Genomic DNA, 23,192 nt, shown 5'->3' with positions numbered 1-23,192 from the left:
AAATTTCCTATTCATAAATCATAATCCATAAAGCAAAATTGTATTCCCTTCAAAATTTTAGTTCGGAATTATTTTGAGTCTATCTATATTAATAATAAGAAGAATTGTGCTTATCCCGCTGATATATTACACGATTTTTTTTAAAGAAATGTAAAAATATAGCCCACTTTTAATTACATTCTTTGTATGTATTTATTTTTCCATTATTTATTTTCATTCTATGCATTTTTATGTTATTGTGTATCTAAGTACTCCTACTTATGTCATTATAATTTTAAATTGTAGTGTTTATTGAAAGGAGAATTGGCTGCCTTATATATTCTTTTCTTTGTCAAGTCAAATGCCATATTGTTCTACAATGCTTGTATTATATTTGTGAAAATATGCAAATAAAGTTAAAAAAGCCTTAAGTATTATTATTTTTACTTTATTATGTGTGTACTATGCACTTTATTTTGTTTTTATTTATTTTTGTAGATTATTGTATTGTCAACAGAGTCTTGTCGTTTTTAATACGTTTATAATGATTTTTGAGAACTGCAAATGCAACATTCCTACGAGAAATTGTAATGTACTGAACTGTTCTAAATAAAGTTTTGGGGGAAAAAAAGCTTACTTCCGGCATCCGCGACTGAACCTGAAAAGCGGTCGTGAAATTGTTGTCAATTGTCAAAAGTGTAATCGATGACTGTAAACCTTCCAGTTATCCACCACGGCCTACACCAGCCACGAGGGGTTCAACATTACAGCCATAAAGCACTAAGCAGTCTGGATATGACAGTCACGCTGCTTCCCGTGTAGGAAGTGTGGAGACTAAAGAACCACAGGTAAACTTTTCCTTTGGCTCAAAAGCAGAGTTGAACGTTGAAAGATGACACTGACCGAGCGCTTTAAAATGATCTGTCAAGTGTTCAGAGACGTGGTTCCTGACGTCACGAGCGGGATTCTCACTGTGGTGACTTTATCCTGCTTTTTGTTTGGCATCCATACATACTTCAACCTCACTCAGGGAGTCTTCAGTGTCGGTGCCACTGTGTTTCAACATGGACACCTCCACAGGCTCTTGATGTACCCTTTTTACCACAAAACCCGTGTTCAGCTTCTCCTGAACATCACAACCCTGGTGTTTCTCAGCAGCAGCTTGGAGAAAGGTGTTGGAACTGTCCGCTTCCTGTTCTTGTTCCTTCTGCTGTCCACCACCACAGGCTTGTTTTACAGCTTCCTGGATCTTATGCAGCTTAACGTCCACAGTCACACCGAGGGGTTGGTTCCTGTGGTCCTGGCTTGTGTGGCTCTGACAACCATGCACACAAAAATGACTAAAGGATTCCTGTGTGGTGTCAGTTTCCCCACCATGGCTCTCCCTTGGGTGCTCCTCATAATCACAACCGCTCTCATTCCTAACAGTGTGCTACCCTGTAACATTGTCGCCATCCTTGTTGGATGGATGTATGGGAAAGGATGGTTCTCTCTTCTGGACATGTCTGATGCCAGGGCTGGTGCTCTGGAGAAGATGATTCCTTTCAGGTTGCTGAAGAGCATCAGGGGTGTTATGTTCGTCCCTGCTTCCACAGAGGAGAGGAGGAAGACCCTCCTTCCGCAAATCATTCCAACACCTGGGTCCTACCCGGTCCAGGCTTATGCTCCATTGTCCAGCATTAACACTGCCAATAACGCAGCCAGTGTCTACGAGGGCTGGCCGAATTCAGCCTGTGCTCTGTCCAGTCCTTCACCACCACCACAACCACCACAGGGCTCTGCACATAGCTTTGCATCAAGTCATGGACACTCCTCAGAGCACAGTTTGGCCCACAGCTACAACCACAACTATTGTCATAATCATGGTCATGGTCAATTATAGTCTAGTATCGTATTTCACTGTTAAACACGTGGACACCTGCAGCATCTCATCAACAGACTTCATCGACTAAAAATGTCAAATGGACACATGCTTCTACAATGTTTGTGGACTGTCTGCCTTGCTGTTTATTTAAAAGACATTTCTCTGAATGTTTAGGACTTATGGGTGACTTTTGTACGCACAATTTAAAAATATACATATTTTGTACCATTTTACCCCTCATTTCTACAAATAAAAGTGTGCAAAACAAAACATCTCTAGAAAAAAAGAAAACTCATTTAACACATGACCATCTTTTAAAGGGTTGTTTGCACGTCACATCCTTCATTTAAATCAAAGTAAAAGATAACAGATTAAATAAATGAGCGTATGGGAACTGGACTTAAGCTCAGAAAAAGGTGGACAGAGTATACCTGTACACTGGTGCAAACCTAATTACATCCTGCACATGTTATGGTCAAGTGATCAAACAGAAACAATACTCAATATGGCCATCAAGATGTAAGAGAGAAACAAAAATCGAAATAGTTATAAGAATCACAAAAAAATATGCATACAAAGGATTTTAATACATCTAAAGAACCCCTCTAGGGATGAATTAAGGAAAAAATGTGTTTGACAGTTTTTCCAGAAAAAATGCACTGAACTTGTTCAGAATTCTTGAACTTACATCTACTCTGTCTCACATATTGAAAAAGTCTGTGTATGGAATCAGTTTTGCGTTAATACACTGCCTTGTTTGCCATTTTCCTGATTAGGACATATTGATAAAAACCCTTGCCCTTGTTCAATTGTTTTAACTGTAAATCCTGATGGTATCGATCCCTCTAAAACCAATGCTTTTATTGGAGACTATAATAACTTTCTCTTCCACAACAATCAAGCAGACAACACTGATAACTTGTGATTACAGCTTACAATGTTAAATATTTAAAGCGTAATTTGCCAGATTAGTCCTCTTTTTCGTTTCTGAATGCTAAAATTATTTCTTCTTAAAGACATGGGCATATTACAAAGTCCAATATGAATATCCACTGTCTTTTACCGCTACCCAAAGACTAGAATATTTTAGCTTTTGAACAATAGAAAATTAAGATGTTTTATTTTTTACTTCAGTGACACTTAACCAAAGCTCTATTAGATGCATTCAAGTTGTGCCCACATAGCAGTACAATGTAGCTTCAATATTATTTTTCCTTTTTGTCATTTAAATGTTGTGCAAGTGAAGATGGATATGCACACTAAATTCAAATACAAGCATAGAGAGAGACAGTTTTCATGAGACAGTCCTCGTGTAATTTGTTTTTATTGAATCCTTTGCAAAGACGTACATATCACAAACTCTACAACTTTATGACACCTGAGTCACACTACAGAAAATAAGGACTCATTCCTCCCAAGCATCTCCATAGATGTTCTTCTTCTCTGTAACATAAGAGAGAAAGGAGGAGGAAGCGTTAAGTCAGTCTTTCACTGATTCATTTAAAGACAACAAATGTACTTGAATATCAACCCCGCAACTTTTTCGAGCCCAACAAGTGTCTGACACGTCTCTGCAGTAGAAGCTTACCCTCTGTCTTCGGCCTCCGTGGCTCCTTCTCAGGTGATGTTTTGAGCAGCGTCTCGGCCTTCTGAGTGAGCGTAACTTCGTAGTTCTCTCTGTTCTTGACCCTCAAGTCTTCATAGAGGATAGACTTCCTCCTGGGCTCGTCTTCTTCCCCTGAAGGTGTTGGGGAAAAGGAAAGGGACAAAGCGGGTTATCGAGGAAAGTTGACAGAAAAGTTACTTACTGGCATAGTAACACTTAGCAGAGGTGGGGAGCACATGTCCTAATGGGAGAGATTTGGTGAAATGGTTAAGCACTAAAAAATAAGCTGATTTCTGGCACCCCCAGTGCGCAAAAATCATCTTTTGCAACTCAGCTTTGCATTTTCTCTAAAGGAGGGCATTCATATTGTATTGTCTCTGTATGTAGCATAATAGTTAAATTCCCGATTTCAGGAAGTAAACAAAAATGTTTGGATACACAAATCCATCACAATACCTCTGACCATGCCACCTTCCAAACTCAAAACCTTCGGACACAGAGCTTTCTCTAGAACTGCACCCCGACTCTGGAACTCTCTCCCCCAGCCCATCCGCGACTCTCCATCACTCACAACATTTAAATCCCGTCTAAAAACCTTCCTTTTCTCACAAGCCTACAACCTCCCCTACCCATAACTACATTCACTCCCGGCCTCCCCCCCCGACTCCCCCCCCACACTCCTTCCGCTCTCCTCACCCATTTCAGCCCCTCCCCCCACTGCTCTTCAATCCATCCCCCCACCTCTATTGTTGTACCTGTTTCTACTATTTGTCTGTATCACCATTACCCCACGCCCCCTTCGCCTTGCTTCCCCGTCATCCTTGTCTCCTGTTGTTTATCGTCTGTATATACTATATGTCCTACTCTGTAAGCGACTTTGGGTTTCTGAAAAGCGCTATATAAATAAAATGAATAATTATTATTATTTAATACTCTTTCAAGCCATTTTAAGACTGAGGGTTCGCAACGAGACGCGTTTAAACTTACGACTACTTGCAATGTCTGCAACGTTCTGAACCCTGCCAGTTCACACCAGTGAGACGAGGCAAGACGGTGTATCACCATAGCAACGACTCTCTGTACTTACGTTCTAACTACTGACTTTTCAGACTGTTTTTCATAGCTGGATATAATTTGTAGCAAATGGCAAAAATAACATTTTATTTCCCTGATTTACTGCTTTGTTCTCAATTACAGCTCTCCCTACCTATTGTGTGTATCTCGTTGAGCCTCCATCCAAAGGCCACTGTTTACCAGCTGATAGTTTGTAAGTGACTTGACTAGCTGACTGTGCTACGAGATAATTGGCTGTTGAAACAGGTGACATGCTTTACTTTCTAAAACCAGCTGCTGGCAACTTCAGAAGCCAGTTTTAGTCGAGAGAAGATGGAGTAGTTCACACCGCTGCAACGTTTTTACCTGCAACGTTCTTAAATGGTTTTGTCTCTGTGGTACCTGGATCTCGGAAGTCATCTGCTCTGCCCAATGGCACTTGTGACTCTGGATTATATTCATAATCTCTGTTGTCGGTGGGCATCTGGCTGGAGTCTGCTGGCTGGAACATGGCGTCAAATGACGGGGTGTCTGGGTCACTCATCTCTGACTGAGGACCCTTGGAACTGAGGACAGAATATAAATATAGTCAAGAAGTAGTTGGTGGATAAAACATCATCCATCCTCATCATCTTTAACCGCTGGTCCATGACGAGGTCACGGGGAGCCGATTCCCAGAGGCGGGGTACACCCTGGACTAGGTCTATCGCAGGGAACATTAGGTGCGTTTGGGTGAAGGGTGAAATGTGGCCGCTTGGAAAGTTTCAGTTCACGCCCTCTCAAATGGTCATTCACTCGCCGTGTTTCCGTTACAAAAAAAAGGTCAGAGAGGTATTTACGAGACTCCAGAGGTGAAGTACCACTTTGAATGGGTTTCAATCGCCAGTGATCAGCTGATCAGTTTTACAGTCGCGCATTCTTCCTCGAGAGAAATAGAGTTTGATTTAAGGTGGCCCATATGATTCATAATGTCAACTTATGTACAAGTAACATGAAAGAAAACAATCTACCTCAAAAATTTGAGGCGCTGTAAAGTGTTTGTTGACAGACAGACAGTCACCCCGCTTGCAGTACCGATGTGTGTGTGTGCGTGTGCGTGTGCGTGTGTGTGTGTGTGTGTGTGTGTGTGAGAGGGAGAGAGGGGGGGGGGCATGCAGCAAAGGACCACAGGTCAGTACCGCCACCACAGATCATTTTCTGCACTGTGTTCTATTACACCACTGGATAAAAGTGTCTACTCTACTTCCCCGTGTTGTTGTGGCGTCTGTACTACCACACGTTACATCCCGCTGAGAGCTACATCCAATCAGCAACCAGGCTTCACTCAGGGGTTTAAGCGAATCACATGCAATTTAGGTTTTTTTTGCAAACTCCAACCGGGTGAAAACATATAAACAGTGTATTTGGTACTCACAGTTGTGTAGGCAGTCCTTTATTCAGTCTGAGAGCCTCTCCCACAGGGGAGTTCTCCAATCTCTTGAACTTCTCCTGGCACACCTTCACGTACGAAAGTTTCCCAGACAAGTAGCCAAAGAAGCCAGCGACTGGAGAGACAAACATACTCAAAGATATCAATGTTTTATATTGTAATACCCCAGTAACTAATAGAAATTATTAAAATATTTCTGATTCTGATTCTGATAATAAGGACACAACATTTGGCCACAACAGATCTACCATATATTATTTAATTTCAACTAGGGGCAGGTAATAAAATAATAAAGGTAAAATAGTACTATAAGTTAAAAGGATACTGTAGCTACACAGGTATAGGCATTGACTGTTCACACACCTAGACAGGTGACTACATTCAGAAATTTGTAATGCAATCTTGAAGAGGATGTCTAATAATGCTATGTACACTCAGCTGCCAGTTTATTAGGTACATCCAGTTCAAACTAATGCAGTCAACAGTCCTGTAATAAAGCCTACCTTCATGAAGATTACAATATTTTTATTGAAATGGTTTTAGAAAAGGTGTTTTAGAGTTGTCACTGTTGTTGAATGTTATCGCATTACATTGAGAGGTTACAGGAGAGACTTAGGAGATAGTATCCAAAGTATAGTGGAGCACAAGGATAGCAGGCAGAAAATGCTATTTTCATTTTACATTGAGTCAAATGGGACAAAAAAAAACACACTCTCTTGAACAACCTCCCTCGACTGAGTGTATCATCAAGAAACATTCAAGAACTTACAAGCCACTTTGGGCAGAGATCCAAGTCTCGGAGATGCAGACAGAGTCCCTACAAGTACAAAAGAACAAGGTCAGTTTAAAGTTCACACCGTGTTTGATATTTATTTTACAGCTATGGTGCTGACTTTTTCTCTATTACTCATTAGTATTACCTTTGGATATTAAGGCATGAGTGATAGCCATGCTGACCACAGAAAGGGGCACCGCTGTGAAGGAAGCATGCAGGTGTCAGACTCAATATAGAGAGGACATACATCATACGACATAACATCATTGACCTGACCTGTATGGGAAAGACAGAAACTTACACCTGTACCAAAAGCTCTCATCGTTGCACTCTTTTAAAATCCTCTTCTCCTCTTCTGTGGGGATGTACGCTGCAGTCATTGGTGCCTGCAAAACACACACACACACACACACACACACACACACACACACACACACACACACACACACACACACACACACACACACACACACACACACACACACACACACACACACACACACACACACACACACACACACACACACACACACACACACACACACACACACACAGTCCCCGTTTACAGATAAACAAACTAGATTAAATCAGCAGACACTTGACTCTGCAGTTCATCCAGAGTTAGCAGTAGCCAGCTGACACGTTGGATAAAGAGTGTTTACCTGTGCTGCTTTGTGCTGCCCCTCCTCTGTAAAACCTGTGGTCGTGGACGACATGTTGACTGCAATGTCGGTGCTAACTTACACGTTCAAAACATGTGAAATAACAAACTGGAAGCCACTCGGCGGTCTGACTTCTTCTCTGTTTGGTACAATGTCATGGCTGCGGCATGCTGACATAACCCGGAAGTGAAAAAAACAGGAGTTGTTTTTTTTCCCCCACAACTTTATTTACAAATTCTCACAAACACCATGTGACACAAACAGTTGTAACGTTAGAACAGTTCGGTATCGTACTCGGTAAATGTTATTTGTAGGATAGCCGTAGTGACAAAAGTGTTGAGAATTAATTCGGCATATTATTTTGAAATAATACTGCATTACTGTTTTTACTAGAGTATAATGTCCTAAAATATTACATCAGCTAAAGTAGATTTTTAAAAAAAAAATGTATCTCACTTTTTTAAAAACTTTATTCATAGTGTAGAAAATAGTTATATGCATACCATATACATTGCATAACAGCACTGTTAGTTAAACATTTTGTTATACAGGATTAGGAATGCATTTCAAAGGTGCTTTTGGTTATAAATCTGAACAGATTTATAATATAATTAGAAAGCAGAAGAAATGTATGAAAAATAATATAAATAATTTTCCATACAAGGGGAACTTTAGTTTAATTTCAGTTGCTAACTGTAGGTTAGCTGTAATGACAAAAGTGTTGTTATAACAATTCATTGGACACACTATTTTCGAATAATACTACATTACTGTTTTAATACGGAGTGGTAGTATAAGAGGTAGTAACATATCTAACACAATATTACATTGTATTATATCACTTATATAATAAAACTAGTATGTTACTGCCATATCATTCTAATGACTTTCTTTTTCTCTTTTTCTATTTCTGTCTGATATTTATAGCAAATTTTAATATAATATATCCTTTGTCATATTTTTTCATTTAACATCTACCTGCCTAGTGGACTACAGATAGAAATTAGCCCCCGGGCTACAATTGGGCACATTTACGTGCACTGTTGTATATGTTCATTAATGTGCACTGTCCAGAAAAAATAAATCATAAAAAATAATAATAATTGTATGTCAATATTATAGCCTATTGACGTATATAGCTATAGTAGTTCTCAAACGTGTGCCTTGAAATGAGCCTATTTTTTAATGATTGATATGGAATCATATGTAAACGTTTGCCTTGGAAATACTTGTTTTCGCTACTGGTGCAATGCTCAAGTCTTCCACTGAAGGTGTTGGGGACAAGAAAAGGGACAAAGAGGGTTATTGAGGAAAGTTGACAGAAAAGTTACTTACTGGCATAGTAACACTTAGCAGAGGTGGGGAGCACATTTCATAATGGGACAGATTTAGTGAAATAGTTAAGCACTAAAGAAAAAAGCTGATTTCTGGTCCCCAGTAAACAAAAATCATCCTCTGACTCTTTTGCAACTTCACTTTGCATTTTCTCTGAAGGAGCACATACGGTATTGTCTTTGCATGCAGCATAATACCTTATGTTTTGTGACATAAACTTTAAAAACCCCTGTACTATATCATGGCTCTTTTCCAGATGTATTACTGTCATATATATATATATATATATATATATATATATATATATATATATATATATATATATATATATATATATATATATACATTTATACAACAGCAATTTAGGTGTTAAGTTAAATTTATAGCTGACTAATGTCAAGAAGTTACCAATCAGAATAGAATGGTACAATGTTGTAATGACATTGTACGGTGCCTAGGTGATGCTGTTGCACCTGCAAACAGTTTGACAAAGAAGACTTTGATTGCTTCTTACATATGTGGTTGCATAGTTTAAATGAAATATTTGCTGCGAGTATGTCTATTTATCCAGGGCAGGTTTGGAGAGGACGAGACAGGGGGAAAAAGAGTGAATATCAGTAGGCTAACATTTATTGATAAAATTAAAAATAGAGGTCTACTTTTTCCTCTGTTGTCCCAGTTATCATCCATTTGGTTAGCTTGCAACATGACATGACAGGAAGCGCCAGACCAAAATTAATTTGTGTCTGATCTGTGCTGGTGTGCCTGACAGGAGGGTTATGGTTAGACTAGAGTCTAAAATAGATTTAAGGTCATGCTTAAAGTCACAAATGTTACCCCCTTGTTTAACTGAAGCTACATTTAATTACCAGTAGGAACCAGCAGTTATCTGTAGTGATTCATATGAGAATATTTCACCTTAAGTGTCAGGCTGTATTATGAAGGGTAATTGATGTACCCAATAAACCAGAAACTGAGCGTGTATTTGAAGGTTTCATATTATCATTCTTTTATTTTAGGTTTCTACTAGAACATGTTTATATGCTTTAATGTAAAAAACACTAATTTTATTATGCTTTCTGTCTAAATGTACTTGTATTCATCCTCTGGCTGAAAGTTTTAGTTTTAGCACCTCTTCAAGATTACCTCCTGAAAAAGCCCAATCTACTCTGAATGGTCACTGTTTCTTTTTTCTTCTTATGTAAAGAAATTCTGTATCTGCGCTCTCAGCGTCTCCACACCATCATTGCAGCTGGAGACTGACAGTAGCAGCACTTTTATACAAAGGCACAGTTTCTGAATACGAGCTGTGTGCATTTTTCTGTGGATTTAGCAATTTGATACTTTTAAAGTATCTATATAGCACCTAGACCTGTTTTATTATTTAAAAATATGGGACCTTTAAGATAGAAATCAAGTATGATGGTGTTTCATTAGGACATGCCCGAGATAACAAACGTTTCACAAAGGGCACTTCATTCAGATGTACAAGTGCAGTGCTGGAGACTGTAAGTGTGTGCACCACAAAGACAAAGAGGGGGGCCGTCAAAGAGGATGCCCTCATCTAACACTGTCTGGTCACAACTTCCATGGAAATTCAATGCATCAGCATCATGACTTTCTCTCCTCTAAGTTCTCTCTGCCATCATCAACAGTTTTGTTGGCTTAAATATAGGCCATTGATGTGCCGAAGAGCAATGGGTAACTATATTAAGACAATCAATAGATTGCTACAAAAAAATCTCATTGTGTGCCAAAAATAGAACATAGAAACTCTGTAGGGCACAATGCACATCCGGCAACCCCCCCACCCTCATGTGGTCTATCTGTGGGATAAACCTTTGCAAGGGGAGTCATTCTCTCTGCCACTCCCATGGGTCCACCAGCTGCAGCTACTATCACTCTGCTGTAGAGTACTTTTGTCAAGGCGAGAAAAGGAAGTTTCTATTTTAAATGGATGGAAAACATTTACAAAACGGACAAACAAAGAGATGTTATAATTTAAGGCGTAAAAAACCATAAGGTATTTAGGAATACAGGTTAATAATAGCAGGTGCAGGTGAAATTAGAGCCCACCAACTCAAGACTTGTATCAGGTACCATGTGAGTCGGATTGCGACACAACTTGCAGAGAGATTGCTAGATTGTCAGGTAAAGCTAATCAAGGTTTAAAAGGTGTGTTCAGCTTATCTATGAGACGGAAGTGTCCCTGGTGATGTGAAAGCTGCACATCACACTCTCCTCTGCCCTCCACGGACCCCCGCCCCCCAACCTTTCATTCTACCTGCGTGGAGGAAGCATTTCTAAAGCTGAAGCCCAGGTGAGCTCAGCACACACAGGGAGCATGGACTCACTCCGCCTGCCACAGGTGAGGACAAGCTGCTATTGACTTTTGTCTGAATAAAATATGGTACGTTAAATACAACACTGTATTAGTGCAAATATTAAGTTTATTGTTAATACCGGAGTAATACACTTACACCAATTTCTTTGTTTTTTCTTCACTGTACGATTATGATGTTAGGATTTCTATATGATCCCATTTGTGTTATTTCTGTTATGATGGTAACATATTTTACTACTGCTATGGTAACATGATAAAGTATCTTATGTTTTTTGATGTACAAATTTACGTTTTTTATTCTTAAGATATAATTTTTCCAAATGAAATAGATTTGTTGTAAGCAGACCACGAAGTGTGTGTAAACTCAAGTGACAACATGGATCAAGGCCAACAAAGGCCTGGTAGAGACAATGTATTAATCCTAATATGGACTTGTTTTATCCAATGATGGCAGAACACACTAAAATTTAGCTTGGAAACAACTGTCTGTGGACCACTGAAACATAAAATATATGTTCAATAAAAGTTATATAGTGATACTATAATGGACAGAAGTAATTATAGAAAACAGGGCTTTTAAATTACACATAAAAGAGAGTAGTAATTTAATATAATAGTACATTTATATGTAACAATAAACTACCAACTAATTAAACATATCTCAATCCAAGTGTAACTTTTTTAAAACATTGATTCAGCTGCTAGCTTTTGTCAGTGTCATTACGTTGTGTGAATGGAATTTTACTGCAGCTGAACCATGTGATGATAAGATCAATACTCTGGCATGTGAGGGAAATGTGTGCAAGTGTGTCTATATATTTCTGAACCTAATGTCCTGACAGTACTGTAATGGAATTGTGTTGGTACATACTTAGAGTTTTCCAACAGTTAACAAGGGACTAAATACAACTGATTACTGTAAAAATGTAATGACATGTTGATGCTAACCACCATTATGATAATGTTTCCTTTTTTCCTTTTTCTCCCTTTTTTCCCCTTTGTTTTTAGCCAATGGCTTCTCAAAACAATTGCAAGGAAGACCCAAATGACAGACATGGAAATAAGAGCAAAGGTAGTTTTCATATTGTATGAAATGCAACAGAGGGCTATTGATGAATTTAGATAAGTTACATGTACTGTATATACAATGGAGATCAAAATTAGAGAAAAATAATTAATACTAGAGTACCAGTGTTATTTTATGTTGTTCATAATTTGTTAGAATATCAGCTGTGGCCACACCACTGCTGTACTAGCATGTTATTTTTTTAAATAACAAAGGAACTTCAACAAAAATCTTTCTTTTGTGAAAAAAAAAAACAGTGGGCAAAATTAAACAACAGTAACCCTTGTGTGAGAAGAGAATGTTTTCTTAGGACTATCGGATTCAAAAATGAAAAGGTATAGAGGCCCTTGCTTTGAATGACTTCAGCAGGCTTTGTTGAAGTGCCTTGGTAATTTAAAAAAAACATGCAAGTACAGAAGTGGTATAGCCACAGCTGATATTCAATCAAATTCAGAACAATAAAAAATAACAGTATTTCAGAATAAATCAAGTATTAATAATTTGTTCTCTATTTTTGATCTCCAGTGTATATACAGTACATGTTACTTATCTAAATTTCTCAATAGCCCTCTGTAGTTGTACAAAAAAGGGACAGTAAATGCATTCAGGCTTTTGTCTATTTTAGAGGTCAAAGCGAGCCCGGCACACTCCACTGTGGCTTTGATTGAAGAGGAGCAGGAGGGCGCAGACCCGTGGGACATGCCGGAGCTGAAGGACACAGGGGTCCCATGGTCAGGTGAAGACTTGTAATGTAACATTGTTACTAGGACAAGTACAGTGTTGTTATCCTGGTATTTTTAAAGAAACATGCGTGTCCTGATTAGATATACGTTGTCAGTAGTACATTTACATGCCTAATGATGGATTACATATAGCCTACAGATGTGATAAAGTGTCCCACATTACAGTGTTACACAATCACACAGGAGCTGTCAATAAACAAGTGCATAGCTCACATACTTTTACAGTATATACAAGACTGGAGTGCCTATAAGAAGCATTTTACATTTGTAATTCATTCAGATACCAGTGTAGATTTCTCCTTTGACATTATAAGGTATTTTATTTTCTGTTGATCAGTGTAAAAAAAGCCTAATTTAATATACTTTGATATAATGTTGCTAAACAATAAAATATCAAAACTTCCAAAGAAGGACATATAATGGAGGAAGGAAAAATAATTCAATGTACAATAAATCAAATCAGTGTTATTAATCTTAGAAAGCATGTATGGATGTGATAAAGAGAGTAGTCAGCCAGGCCGCTGAGTCTGGGCCAAGACACTGTAAGCACCGACTGTTTCCTAAGACTCTCCTCTCTGTGGGCTGTGCTATAGCCTTTTCACGGCAGACATCTTGACATGTAATAGCACGGAAACCAAAGGTGTGATTTCTTATATTAATTAGGGCTGCACTTAATTTAGCTTCATCAGCAGTTCCCAGTTCCTACTACATTGCATGCTGACTCACTTACACGGCTAACTAATGCAGTTAAATGGAACGGAGCCATTGTTCATGGTGTCTATCACACCAGTGCTTTTCCCGCTATGACAAATGAAAATGTCTGTTTTGGCAAATGTCCATAAACGAGAAAAATAATGAAAAAATGTTTTCCCTTTTTTATTCTGTGTTCCCATACATATCTTGGCTCGGTCCCAGCTCTGGATACCAGAGGGAAGGTGTTAAAAGTGCTGCTGTCGGTAGGGAAGTTGATGCTGCTGCTGAGTTTCCTCTACATTTTCATCTGCTCTCTCGACATCCTCAGCTCAGCTTTCCAGCTTGTTGGAGGTAAACACTTGTCTGAAGCCACGTGTGGGTGTAATGATGATGACCCATAAACCTGCATGCTATTGACCTTTTTTAAGAGCAGACATTTTGTAGTAGGAAAAGTCCTTTTTAATAGCATTAACGATGGCCCTGGCGTCCCATAAAGACAGTGTGGCAGTGAGAATGAGCATCAGAGGGTCCTTTGTTCCCCAGCTCAGCATCCTCTTAATATACTTAATAGACTCGTGAAGGAGACCATTCAAAAGGTTTAATGTTCTCAGCACTGTTTTGACCCTAGGTCAAATGTTCAATGTATGTTTCCCTGACCCTGGGCCACCTACAGCTTATAGCAAAATTATGTTATAACAATGTTGACTTAACATTTATATATATACAGTGTAGCGTAGTGGTACGCTATGATTTATATTATCCAATCACTCTCCACAGGATACCAGTTTGAAGGGGGGAAAACATTATTTTGAATATGCAAATGCTCATATGTTCACCTTCTCCAGGTAAAGCAGCAGGTGACATCTTTCAGGACAACTCAGTTCTGTCCAACCCCCTGGCGGGTCTCGTCATTGGTGTTCTGGTCACCCTGCTGGTCCAGAGTTCGTCCACTTCCTCCTCTATAGTTGTCAGCATGGTCTCTTCTGGACGTGAGTACATGCCTCCACACACACACACACACACACACACACACACACACACACACACACACACACACACACACACACACACACACACACACACACACACACACACACACACACACACACACACACACACATACACACACAGATACACATCCATGCACAGAATGCATGAATGACGTTGGAGGTTTTGCTTTGGCAGTGCTAACCGTCCAGCTGGCTGTTCCTATCATCATGGGCACCAATATCGGCACCTCTGTCACCAACACACTAGTGGCCATGACGCAGGCTGGTGACCGCAGCACCTTTCGCAGGTAATCCTTTGGTATTTGATGTTTTTTTTTTTTTGACTCCCTCTGTGCTGTTCAGAAAGCCCACATATTGTCCTCAAGGATGTTGTGTTCTGCTGTGAATGACAAGAATATGTGATATGAATTCTCTTTTCTCTTTTGTTTTTGTAACTCTAACACCAGATGCATCAGAATATGCACATGTGCATGCAGTGAGTTCAGCGTCTAGAACCAAAACTTTCATTTCAGTTTTTGAAAGATATCCAAAATGCCAGATTTTGATGAACTAAGAAACAGCTATATTTGTTTTGCTTTGTGGCAGTGGGTTTGGGTACGTTAACAGCCTATCTAATGTACAAAGTGAAATCCTTCCCTTTATCTAAAATTGGCACATATTCCACATTTAACCTGTAATTTATGATCCTCTAGTTTATATAAAAAATAGCAAAATCACCAAATTCAGGGACTACTATTACTACATAACAATGGCTTATTCCAGGACAGCAATAATGAGTAGTCCCTTTAAAATTGATAAAAGGTCATTTTAACTTTGCATTTATCCACCTACTTTCACAATGTATCCAGGGCTTTTGCAGGGGCCACAGTGCACGACTTCTTCAACTGGCTCTCTGTTCTGGTGCTGCTGCCCCTGGAAGTTGCCACTGGATATTTGTACTCGGTGACTAAGCTCATCATTGACTCCTTCAACATTCAGAGTGGAGAGGCCCCAGACCTGTTAAATGTGATCACTGATATCGTCACTGAGTCAATTATACAGGTAAAAGTGTTTTTTTGCTAGCAATTAAACATTGAAATATTCAAAACTTTGCACATGTTTTATGAGGAAGAAAATTAAATACATACTACGTGTTAGCCCTTAAATATACACACACAATATAAACACAAGTTTGTTTGTTTTATAAGAAAACTCCACAGGACACATTTTACATCATTAGATGTGATTGTTGTTACAAATATCTTAAAGACTTTATCTTAACACTATTCATTCATTCATTCATTCATTCATTCATCTTCAACCGCTTGTCCCTGTCGGGGTCGCGGGGGGCTGGAGCCGATCCCAGCTGACATCGGCGTGAGACGGGGTACACCCTGGACAGGACGCCAGTCTATCGCAGGGCACATAGAGACGACAGTGCTAACCACCACACCACCGTGTAGCCCCCTTAACACTATTATGATTTTAAAATTTAACTGACACTTCCATCCAGTGTTAATTATGTAATGTTGTTGTAAGGAGCCTCAGTTGGCAGCATCATGATATATCTCATTTTATGTCCAGATCAAACCTTCAAGCTTGCAGATGAATTCAAATTATATAGAAGCTTTTGCAAAAGATCAGACTAGCCTACAACATGTTTGTATGTCTCAAGACAGCAAAAAAAAGAACACAATCCTACTCAATCCACCACGACATTGGTGAACATGTATACTAAAACAGCAGTCTGGATGATACAGAAGCTATAGTGCAATTGTTAGTGTTATCTATCTGGGCCAAAGCTGATCTCCCACAGTAGCTTCCTCTCTTTCTTTCTTTCTTCTATCTATATTCAATAAATCAGTAGAATAGTGAATCATGAAGCAGTATTAAACATATTATTCTGTGTTTGTAATTGTGTTGTTTTCACTCTCTTAAAGAAATCACCAGTATATCAGAGAGATAAGTAGTAAATGGGCTGCATTTATATAGCACTTTACAAGTTCTTTGCAACACAAGCCAGCATTCACCAATTCACACGCACACACACACACGCACACACACACACGCACGCACGCACGCACGCACGCACGCACGCACGCACGCGCACACACACACACACACACACACACACACACACACACACACACAAACACACACACACACACACACACACACACACACACACACACACACACACACACGCACACGTACACTAGTGGCGGAGGCTATGCAAGGTGCCCCCTGCTCATCAGGAGCGATAAACATTCACACTTACTTCCAGTGAGTGGAAAGGGCTCTACCTACTGAGCCACAGATAAGATGCCACTTTTTAACATTATTATCTTTGTCATGATTTTACATTTCTGCACGTTTGTTCTCTTCCCTTCTGACTTAGTTGGATCAATCTGTCATTAGTGGGATTGCCACCGGAGACTCAGAAGCCAGGAATAAGAGTCTCATCAAGAAATGGTGCCAAACCTTCACCAACACAGTAAGAACAAAACATGTCAGCTACTGTATGTACCAAATATTCTAAAGCATTCAGAAGATTAAAATGGTTATTGTCAAACTGCCCTTGTGTTTCAGACCTTAATGAACGTCACAGTTCCTGGTCCAGAGAACTGCACATCTCCGTCTCTCTGCTGGGTCGATAGCAACTACACCTTCACACTGAAGAATATTTCTAAAACATATAATGTCCAGAAATGTAAGACAAATTTTCACAGTATTTATATACATTCTTTTTGTCAATGAAAAAAGAACAGTCTCACAATGATAAACAGTATATTGCCTCATATCACACGGCATGGCAAAACCCTAACTAAGTCATTTAACTATGCAGTAATGGTGACACCAAAACCCTTGGGTTTCATTTAGTTCAGTATATTTAGTATATGGGTTAAACATTTATTGAACACAGACCCAACAGCAGAAGACAACTGTTTTTAACAAAAGTGAGGAGCATCTAGCAACACACCAACCATAACAACTTGTGATGCTATACAATATATGGATGTTTTTCAAGCTGCTGGGGAGTTCTTCTGCCCCCATGTGGCCAGAAAAAAGTTGAATGCAGCTTTTTAAAAAAAAGAGGATACAAAGCGTTGTATTTATGTGTGTTTCTGCAACATGTTCTCATGAACAGGTAAGCATCTCTTTGTGAATGTGAGTCTGCCTGATCTGGCTGTGGGTCTCATCCTGCTGGCTCTTTCCCTGCTGGTGCTCTGCTCCTGCCTGGTCCTGATCGTCAAACTGCTCAACTCTATGCTGAAGGGACAGGTGGCTAGAATCATCAAGAAGATCCTTAACACCGGTGAACATCACTGCACACTGAATACTCAAGAGCAATGAACTGAATGTTATCATGTTGGTTAGTAATACTTGAATTTGTTGTGTGTTTGTGTGCACAGATTTCCCTTTTCCATTCGGCTGGGTCACAGGTTACATTGCCATTGTCGTCGGAGCTGGAATGACTTTCATTGTGCAGAGCAGTTCAGTTTTCACTTCTGCTATTACTCCACTTGTTGGTGAGGCCTATCCTTCATTCATTTTTCCATCCATCCATTTCATACATTTTAAAAATATACAGTACATGACATTTTGTACTTGAAATTAATGTTAATATACATCATCTGATTCTGCTTTTCTTAAAGGTCCCATACTGTAAAAGCGATATTTCCATGTCGTTTTTTATTATAAAGTAGGTTGTGATGGTGCTATTTAAATACTGAGAAAGTATAAATACAGTTAAACCACAGAGAAACTCACACAGCGCATATTCAGAAACTGCGATTTTAAATGAGCTTTCATTTTAAATGTTTTTTGAAGCTAATACATTTAAACTTATTTCCTGTGAATGTAGACAGAGAGAGAATATGAAAATAAGTATTTTAACCTGCCTCCCATTTATTTGAAAAGGTATCGGTGTTATCAGCATAGAAAGAGCATACCCATTGTCTCTTGGTTCGAATATTGGTACAACCACTACAGCCATCCTGGCAGCTATGGCTAGCCCTGGAGACACACTGGCTAATGCACTACAGGTCAGTAATACACACACACACACACACACACACACACACACACACACACACACACACACACACACACACACACACACACACACACACACAAACACACACACACACAATCACACACACACACACACACACACACACACACACACACACACACACACACACACACACACACACACACACACACACACACACACACACACACACACACACACACACACACACTTTTTAGGTTTATACATTTCTTTTGGGTTGTCAGGGATATAAAAGCTAGTAGTGGAGAAAGCCTGTTTTTTCCACTTTATGTATTGTTTAGATATTATTCCAAACATATTTGTCTTTAGGAGATTGATAGCATTTATACAAAAATCCAAATTACCAATTTTAAATGGATTCTTCTTTAATTGTATCATGACCCATAAGGGATACAAATTACAATAGAAATCCAGAATGTATTGCAACTTTAAATTATAAGTTTGACAGGAAAATCATGAATATTTTAAATATCAAGGTAAAAAAAATTAATAAATAGGAATTTCTTTTAAAAACGGCTCCTTCTAAATCCCAGAAATTTTCATTTTTATGGTAAACTTTTGAAACTCTTGACAGATTTACATATTTGTACATTTTCATCTGGCCTATTGTGCAATGAAAATGGATTAGAAAAATCCATTTAATGTTGTCTCTATATTTTACCGTAATTATCTGCTAAAGTAAACATATTAAGCCTCCATGAAAATCTATAGAAATTATAGACTTGTAAAGCAAAGCGTTACCAATCAAACCAGTATTAAATAAAATACTTTGTAATATAGTTCTTCTATTTTATGAGAAGAAAAACAATAACTGAAGCATATCAGTGATGTTGTTGATGTTGTTTCCAGATTGCCCTTGTGCACTTCCTGTTCAACATCTCAGGCATCATTCTGTGGTATCCAATCCCCTTCACACGCATCCCTATCCGACTGGCGAAAGGCCTGGGGAACATCACCGCCTCCTACCGCTGGTTTGCTGCCGTCTACATCATCTCTTGCTTCTTTCTTTTACCGCTCTTCATCTTCAGTCTGTCACTGGCTGGCTGGAAGGTACTGGTGGGCGTGGGTACACCTCTGATCATCATGTTGATCATCATCACGGTGATCAACCTGCTGCAGAAAAAGAAACCCCAGTGTCTGCCTGCAGCACTGCGATCCTGGGACTTCCTCCCTCTCTGGGCTCACTCCCTGGCTCCGTGGGACAAAGTGGTTGGTGTTATTACTGCCAAATGTTGTTGCTGCTGCAAATGCTGCCAGGTTGCTACTGACGACCAAGAACACAGAGAGAAAGAATCTGTGGAAGATTACAAGAAATCACACACAGAGGTGTATGATAACCCTGCAATGAGTGCAGAGGAGGAGGTGGAAAATGAGATCAATTTAGAGCTAAAGATTTTGAAAATGACCCGGCTTTGAGATTTTATAAAAATGTGTTATGTGCATTGGTCATGGCACAGAGACCAAACACATTTAGGCAAAAATCTCAAATTTTTGTTATATTTATTATTTTAGTGTAAGAGTTGCAGACTCAACTCTCAACGTATCAAAAGTCTCAAAATATATAGTTCCATTTTTAAAAAGGAAAAATAATTTTCTAAATCACTGGGGCACTTTTATAGCAAGCATTACTCAAACTGAAGGAAATAGCTCTGTTTATTGGAGATTAATACTGTTTTAGTGACTATTAACAGCAGCAGGAGGGTGTTTGTGGGATTGACTAAAACCACCAAACTATGGTTCCAAGGTTCATCGTGATGAAGGGACGTATGTGTTGGTAGCAGCTTAAGCTAAGTTCACACTTCATGACCTTCAAATCCGCCAGATCGCTGTACTGTTCACACTACACAACTTGCTGTCTTGTAATTGGGAGTCTTGAATTCACTGTGGTTTTCACACTACTAACCTGCGACAGGGGGTCACACACTACAATCTTTCACCAAACGTCTGGTGTTCAAACTATATTCACAAAAACACACGCAAGAAATGGAACAGGGAAGTGACCTAATGCTATGCGCGAGAGAGGAACTTTTATTTTAAAAGTTGATTTCTGTCCAAAAGAAACAAGCTTTGCAAGTTGTTTGTTAATATGCAGCAATAAAACAAAGATTGGGTTAGGGTTTTTTTTTTTCACAAAACGGCCTGTTTACTGTTTATGGCCTGTTTTCTCCCGGTGCAACAACTTCGGTCTGTGTTACAAATGTGAAGCCCCAGCGAGCCTCTTGGCTCCCAATTTCTTGCAAAGGCAGAGCCAACAGCAATTTGTTTCTTATCTGGGGCTGAGAAAACCAGGGCTAAAGTCGTGTAGTGTGAACTAAGCAGTAGTTTGTGTTTCCTATTTTAGCAAATACCTAAAGTTTTCTTAGCAACTAAATCCATGATTTTCTGTTTATTGTTCAGCAATCAGTGTTCCACCGGGCCGACAGATAAACTTGCACAAGAGTAGGCTATGTGACAAAATGTACAAATGTAACAATTAATCATGATATTAATTTAATTATTTTTGCTTAGCCTTACTAATTAGCAAATGTTGGCATTCTACCATTTGAAACTGGGATAGTGAACTTAGTAAACATACCTCTACATCAGCATTATTGCAATTGTGAGCATGCTAGCATGCTAATGTTAGCATCAATCTCAATGCACTCATAGAGCTGCTAACTTGCTGTAGACTTGCTGCACTAAATAATATTCAGTATCTACGGTCAGTCAGGATCACAGACTGAATGTTCATCATGTTTTACATTTCTGTCAGGTTTCATCTTTTGTTTAAATAATCTTGTTTTACTGTGTGTAAAAGACACATTGAGATCCTTATCGCATCGTTTTAAGGTGTAAAAATTATTTTGTAATTAAGACTGATAATTGTATTCAAGGAATATGTAGTTCGAAATGAGATGAATATGCATCTAACTAAATGTATTTAAAGCCTAATGTAAGAGTGATATAATTTGTCTCCATGTATATATATGTATATATATGTGATGAATTTAGAAATAAAAGATTTAAAAATTAAACCTAGTTGAAAGATTGTGATTTTTCTACTGACCTGGCAGAAACGCATCACTATAAATGTTCCCTTATTAGCCAAACGTATATCTGACCCTGTTAAATGGGTGTGATAATAAGAGACTTTTTATTGCTCTCTTCCCGTGTTATCTGAAGATTCTTCTGACTAAAGCATGTTAGGAATGAGCAGTTATGATAAAAGGGGAAAAAAGAGTTGAGCGTGTACAGTTCTGAGTAACAAACATGCTCTGTATCTCAAAGTATCATAAACTTTATCAACATCGTAATTGTTATCAGTATTACTAATATTTCAAAAATTTTGTAATCGCTGTCTTTCGGAGAGTGCTGTTAATCGTTTATGACTGTTCTATTGCATTTATCTTATTTCTTTTTTTAAGTTTCTGGGCGAAACACAGCCAGTGTCAGTAAACCTTGTGCAAACAACATGAGACTGATTATCAATATGTCAACATTGAAGGCGCACAACTGTGCCAAAGACCATGGACAACCATGAGACACTTTACACAACTGATATTCACTCAAAATAAATATGTACTTTCATACATTTTGAGGTAGGCCTACTTTACTTGTACTCCTATAGCATCTATACAAATACAAATACTACTAAGGTTTTTATTTATTCATTTTATTACGATGTAACTGCCGCTATAGGTGTTAAATGATATATTTTTAGCTGGTACAGTAAGGTTGATGGTATGAAACAATGGTGGAATGTACATAATATCCAACGTGGTCTCATGGGAGGGCGTATAAATAGCACGCCACTTTTCATGACTTGCATGACTTTTCGCGTGCATGTCTACGCATATTAGGCTTTTCGCGTGTCATTTAACGCCCGTTGTTCCCCAGGGTTAGGGTTAGGGTCTGGGTTAGGGTTAGGGTTAGGGTCTGGGTTAGGGTTAGGGTTAGGGCATTTCACGCCCGTTATTTCAGCCATCCTTCACATGAAATATTGATTTAAAAACAACCCTCTGACAGAAAGCTCCACCACTTCGTATTTCTCCGGAAAGTAGCGGAGAAATACGAACACGTGGGTTTTCCCTCAATGACATTGGTGCGTAAAATGACAACGCCATCTCTGCACTATACAAGTCAATTGAGACTACATGGCGTGAAATGACACGCAAAACACAGGACATGCGTTGTACTTATAGGCGAGATGGCTTAAGAGAAATAGCGTGTCATTCACACGCCTTTTAGTGAGACCAGGCTGTAATATCAAATTCAATAAATTTGTACTGTTACTATAATACTTGAGTATTTCCAATTTTTAAAACGTTATACTTTTAAATACAGAGGGAAAAGACCCCCTTCAGACTCATTGCTTTAAGATATTAGCAGCTCAACCAAAGAGACATTTCCCCTCTAAACTTCACCGATTATTAACTGTCCAAGGACCAAAGAGAAAATAAGTATCAAATATTAAGTAAGAAAGAAAAATCTTTGCTGAATGTGTTGGTTCTTTTCTTCTGTCTTCTCCCATTACTGATCATCTGTTGAACCCTCATATTTATCTTGTGATCCTTTGGAAGGGACCTGACCCAGAGGTTAG

General features: G+C 38.8%; 3 protein-coding genes across 3 annotated transcripts; 2 read left to right on the top strand and 1 right to left on the bottom strand.

Moving 5' to 3' along the window:
• The first annotated feature begins 656 nt into the window (after window positions 1-656).
• Window positions 657-1,979, top strand: rhbdd2 (rhomboid domain containing 2). The gene has a single exon (XM_083932314.1). It carries the CDS (start codon window positions 872-874, stop codon window positions 1,859-1,861), a length of 990 nt encoding a protein of 329 aa, XP_083788440.1. The 5' UTR covers window positions 657-871; the 3' UTR covers window positions 1,862-1,979.
• Window positions 1,980-3,149: 1,170 nt separating this feature from the next.
• On the bottom strand, window positions 3,150-7,538 carry LOC310960488 (OCIA domain-containing protein 1-like). The gene is made up of 8 exons (XM_083932197.1): window positions 7,369-7,538; window positions 7,008-7,092; window positions 6,852-6,905; window positions 6,701-6,748; window positions 5,917-6,046; window positions 4,905-5,068; window positions 3,432-3,581; window positions 3,150-3,286 (listed from the first exon to the last, which is right to left on the bottom strand). The coding sequence occupies exons 1-8, from the start codon at window positions 7,420-7,422 to the stop codon at window positions 3,249-3,251; spliced, it is 723 nt and encodes a 240-aa protein (XP_083788323.1). The 5' UTR covers window positions 7,423-7,538; the 3' UTR covers window positions 3,150-3,248.
• A 3,509-nt stretch (window positions 7,539-11,047) lies between these two features.
• Window positions 11,048-20,029, top strand: slc34a2a (solute carrier family 34 member 2a; the record flags this gene model as incomplete). The annotated part of the gene is made up of 13 exons (XM_083937252.1): window positions 11,048-11,071; window positions 12,056-12,119; window positions 12,703-12,849; window positions 13,772-13,900; window positions 14,395-14,538; window positions 14,735-14,846; window positions 15,408-15,600; window positions 16,937-17,032; window positions 17,128-17,248; window positions 17,687-17,854; window positions 17,952-18,068; window positions 18,460-18,584; window positions 19,463-20,029. The coding sequence occupies 13 exons, from the start codon at window positions 11,048-11,050 to the stop codon at window positions 20,027-20,029; spliced, it is 2,007 nt and encodes a 668-aa protein (XP_083793378.1).
• Window positions 20,030-23,192: the final 3,163 nt, after the last annotated feature.

The sequence above is a fragment of the Echiichthys vipera genome (genome assembly GCF_963691815.1).
Source record: "Echiichthys vipera genome assembly, chromosome: 2".
NCBI lineage: Eukaryota > Metazoa > Chordata > Actinopteri > Perciformes > Trachinidae > Echiichthys > Echiichthys vipera.
The sequence above is the reverse complement of the archived record's forward strand: the minus strand, read 5'-3'. Positions and strand labels throughout refer to the sequence as shown.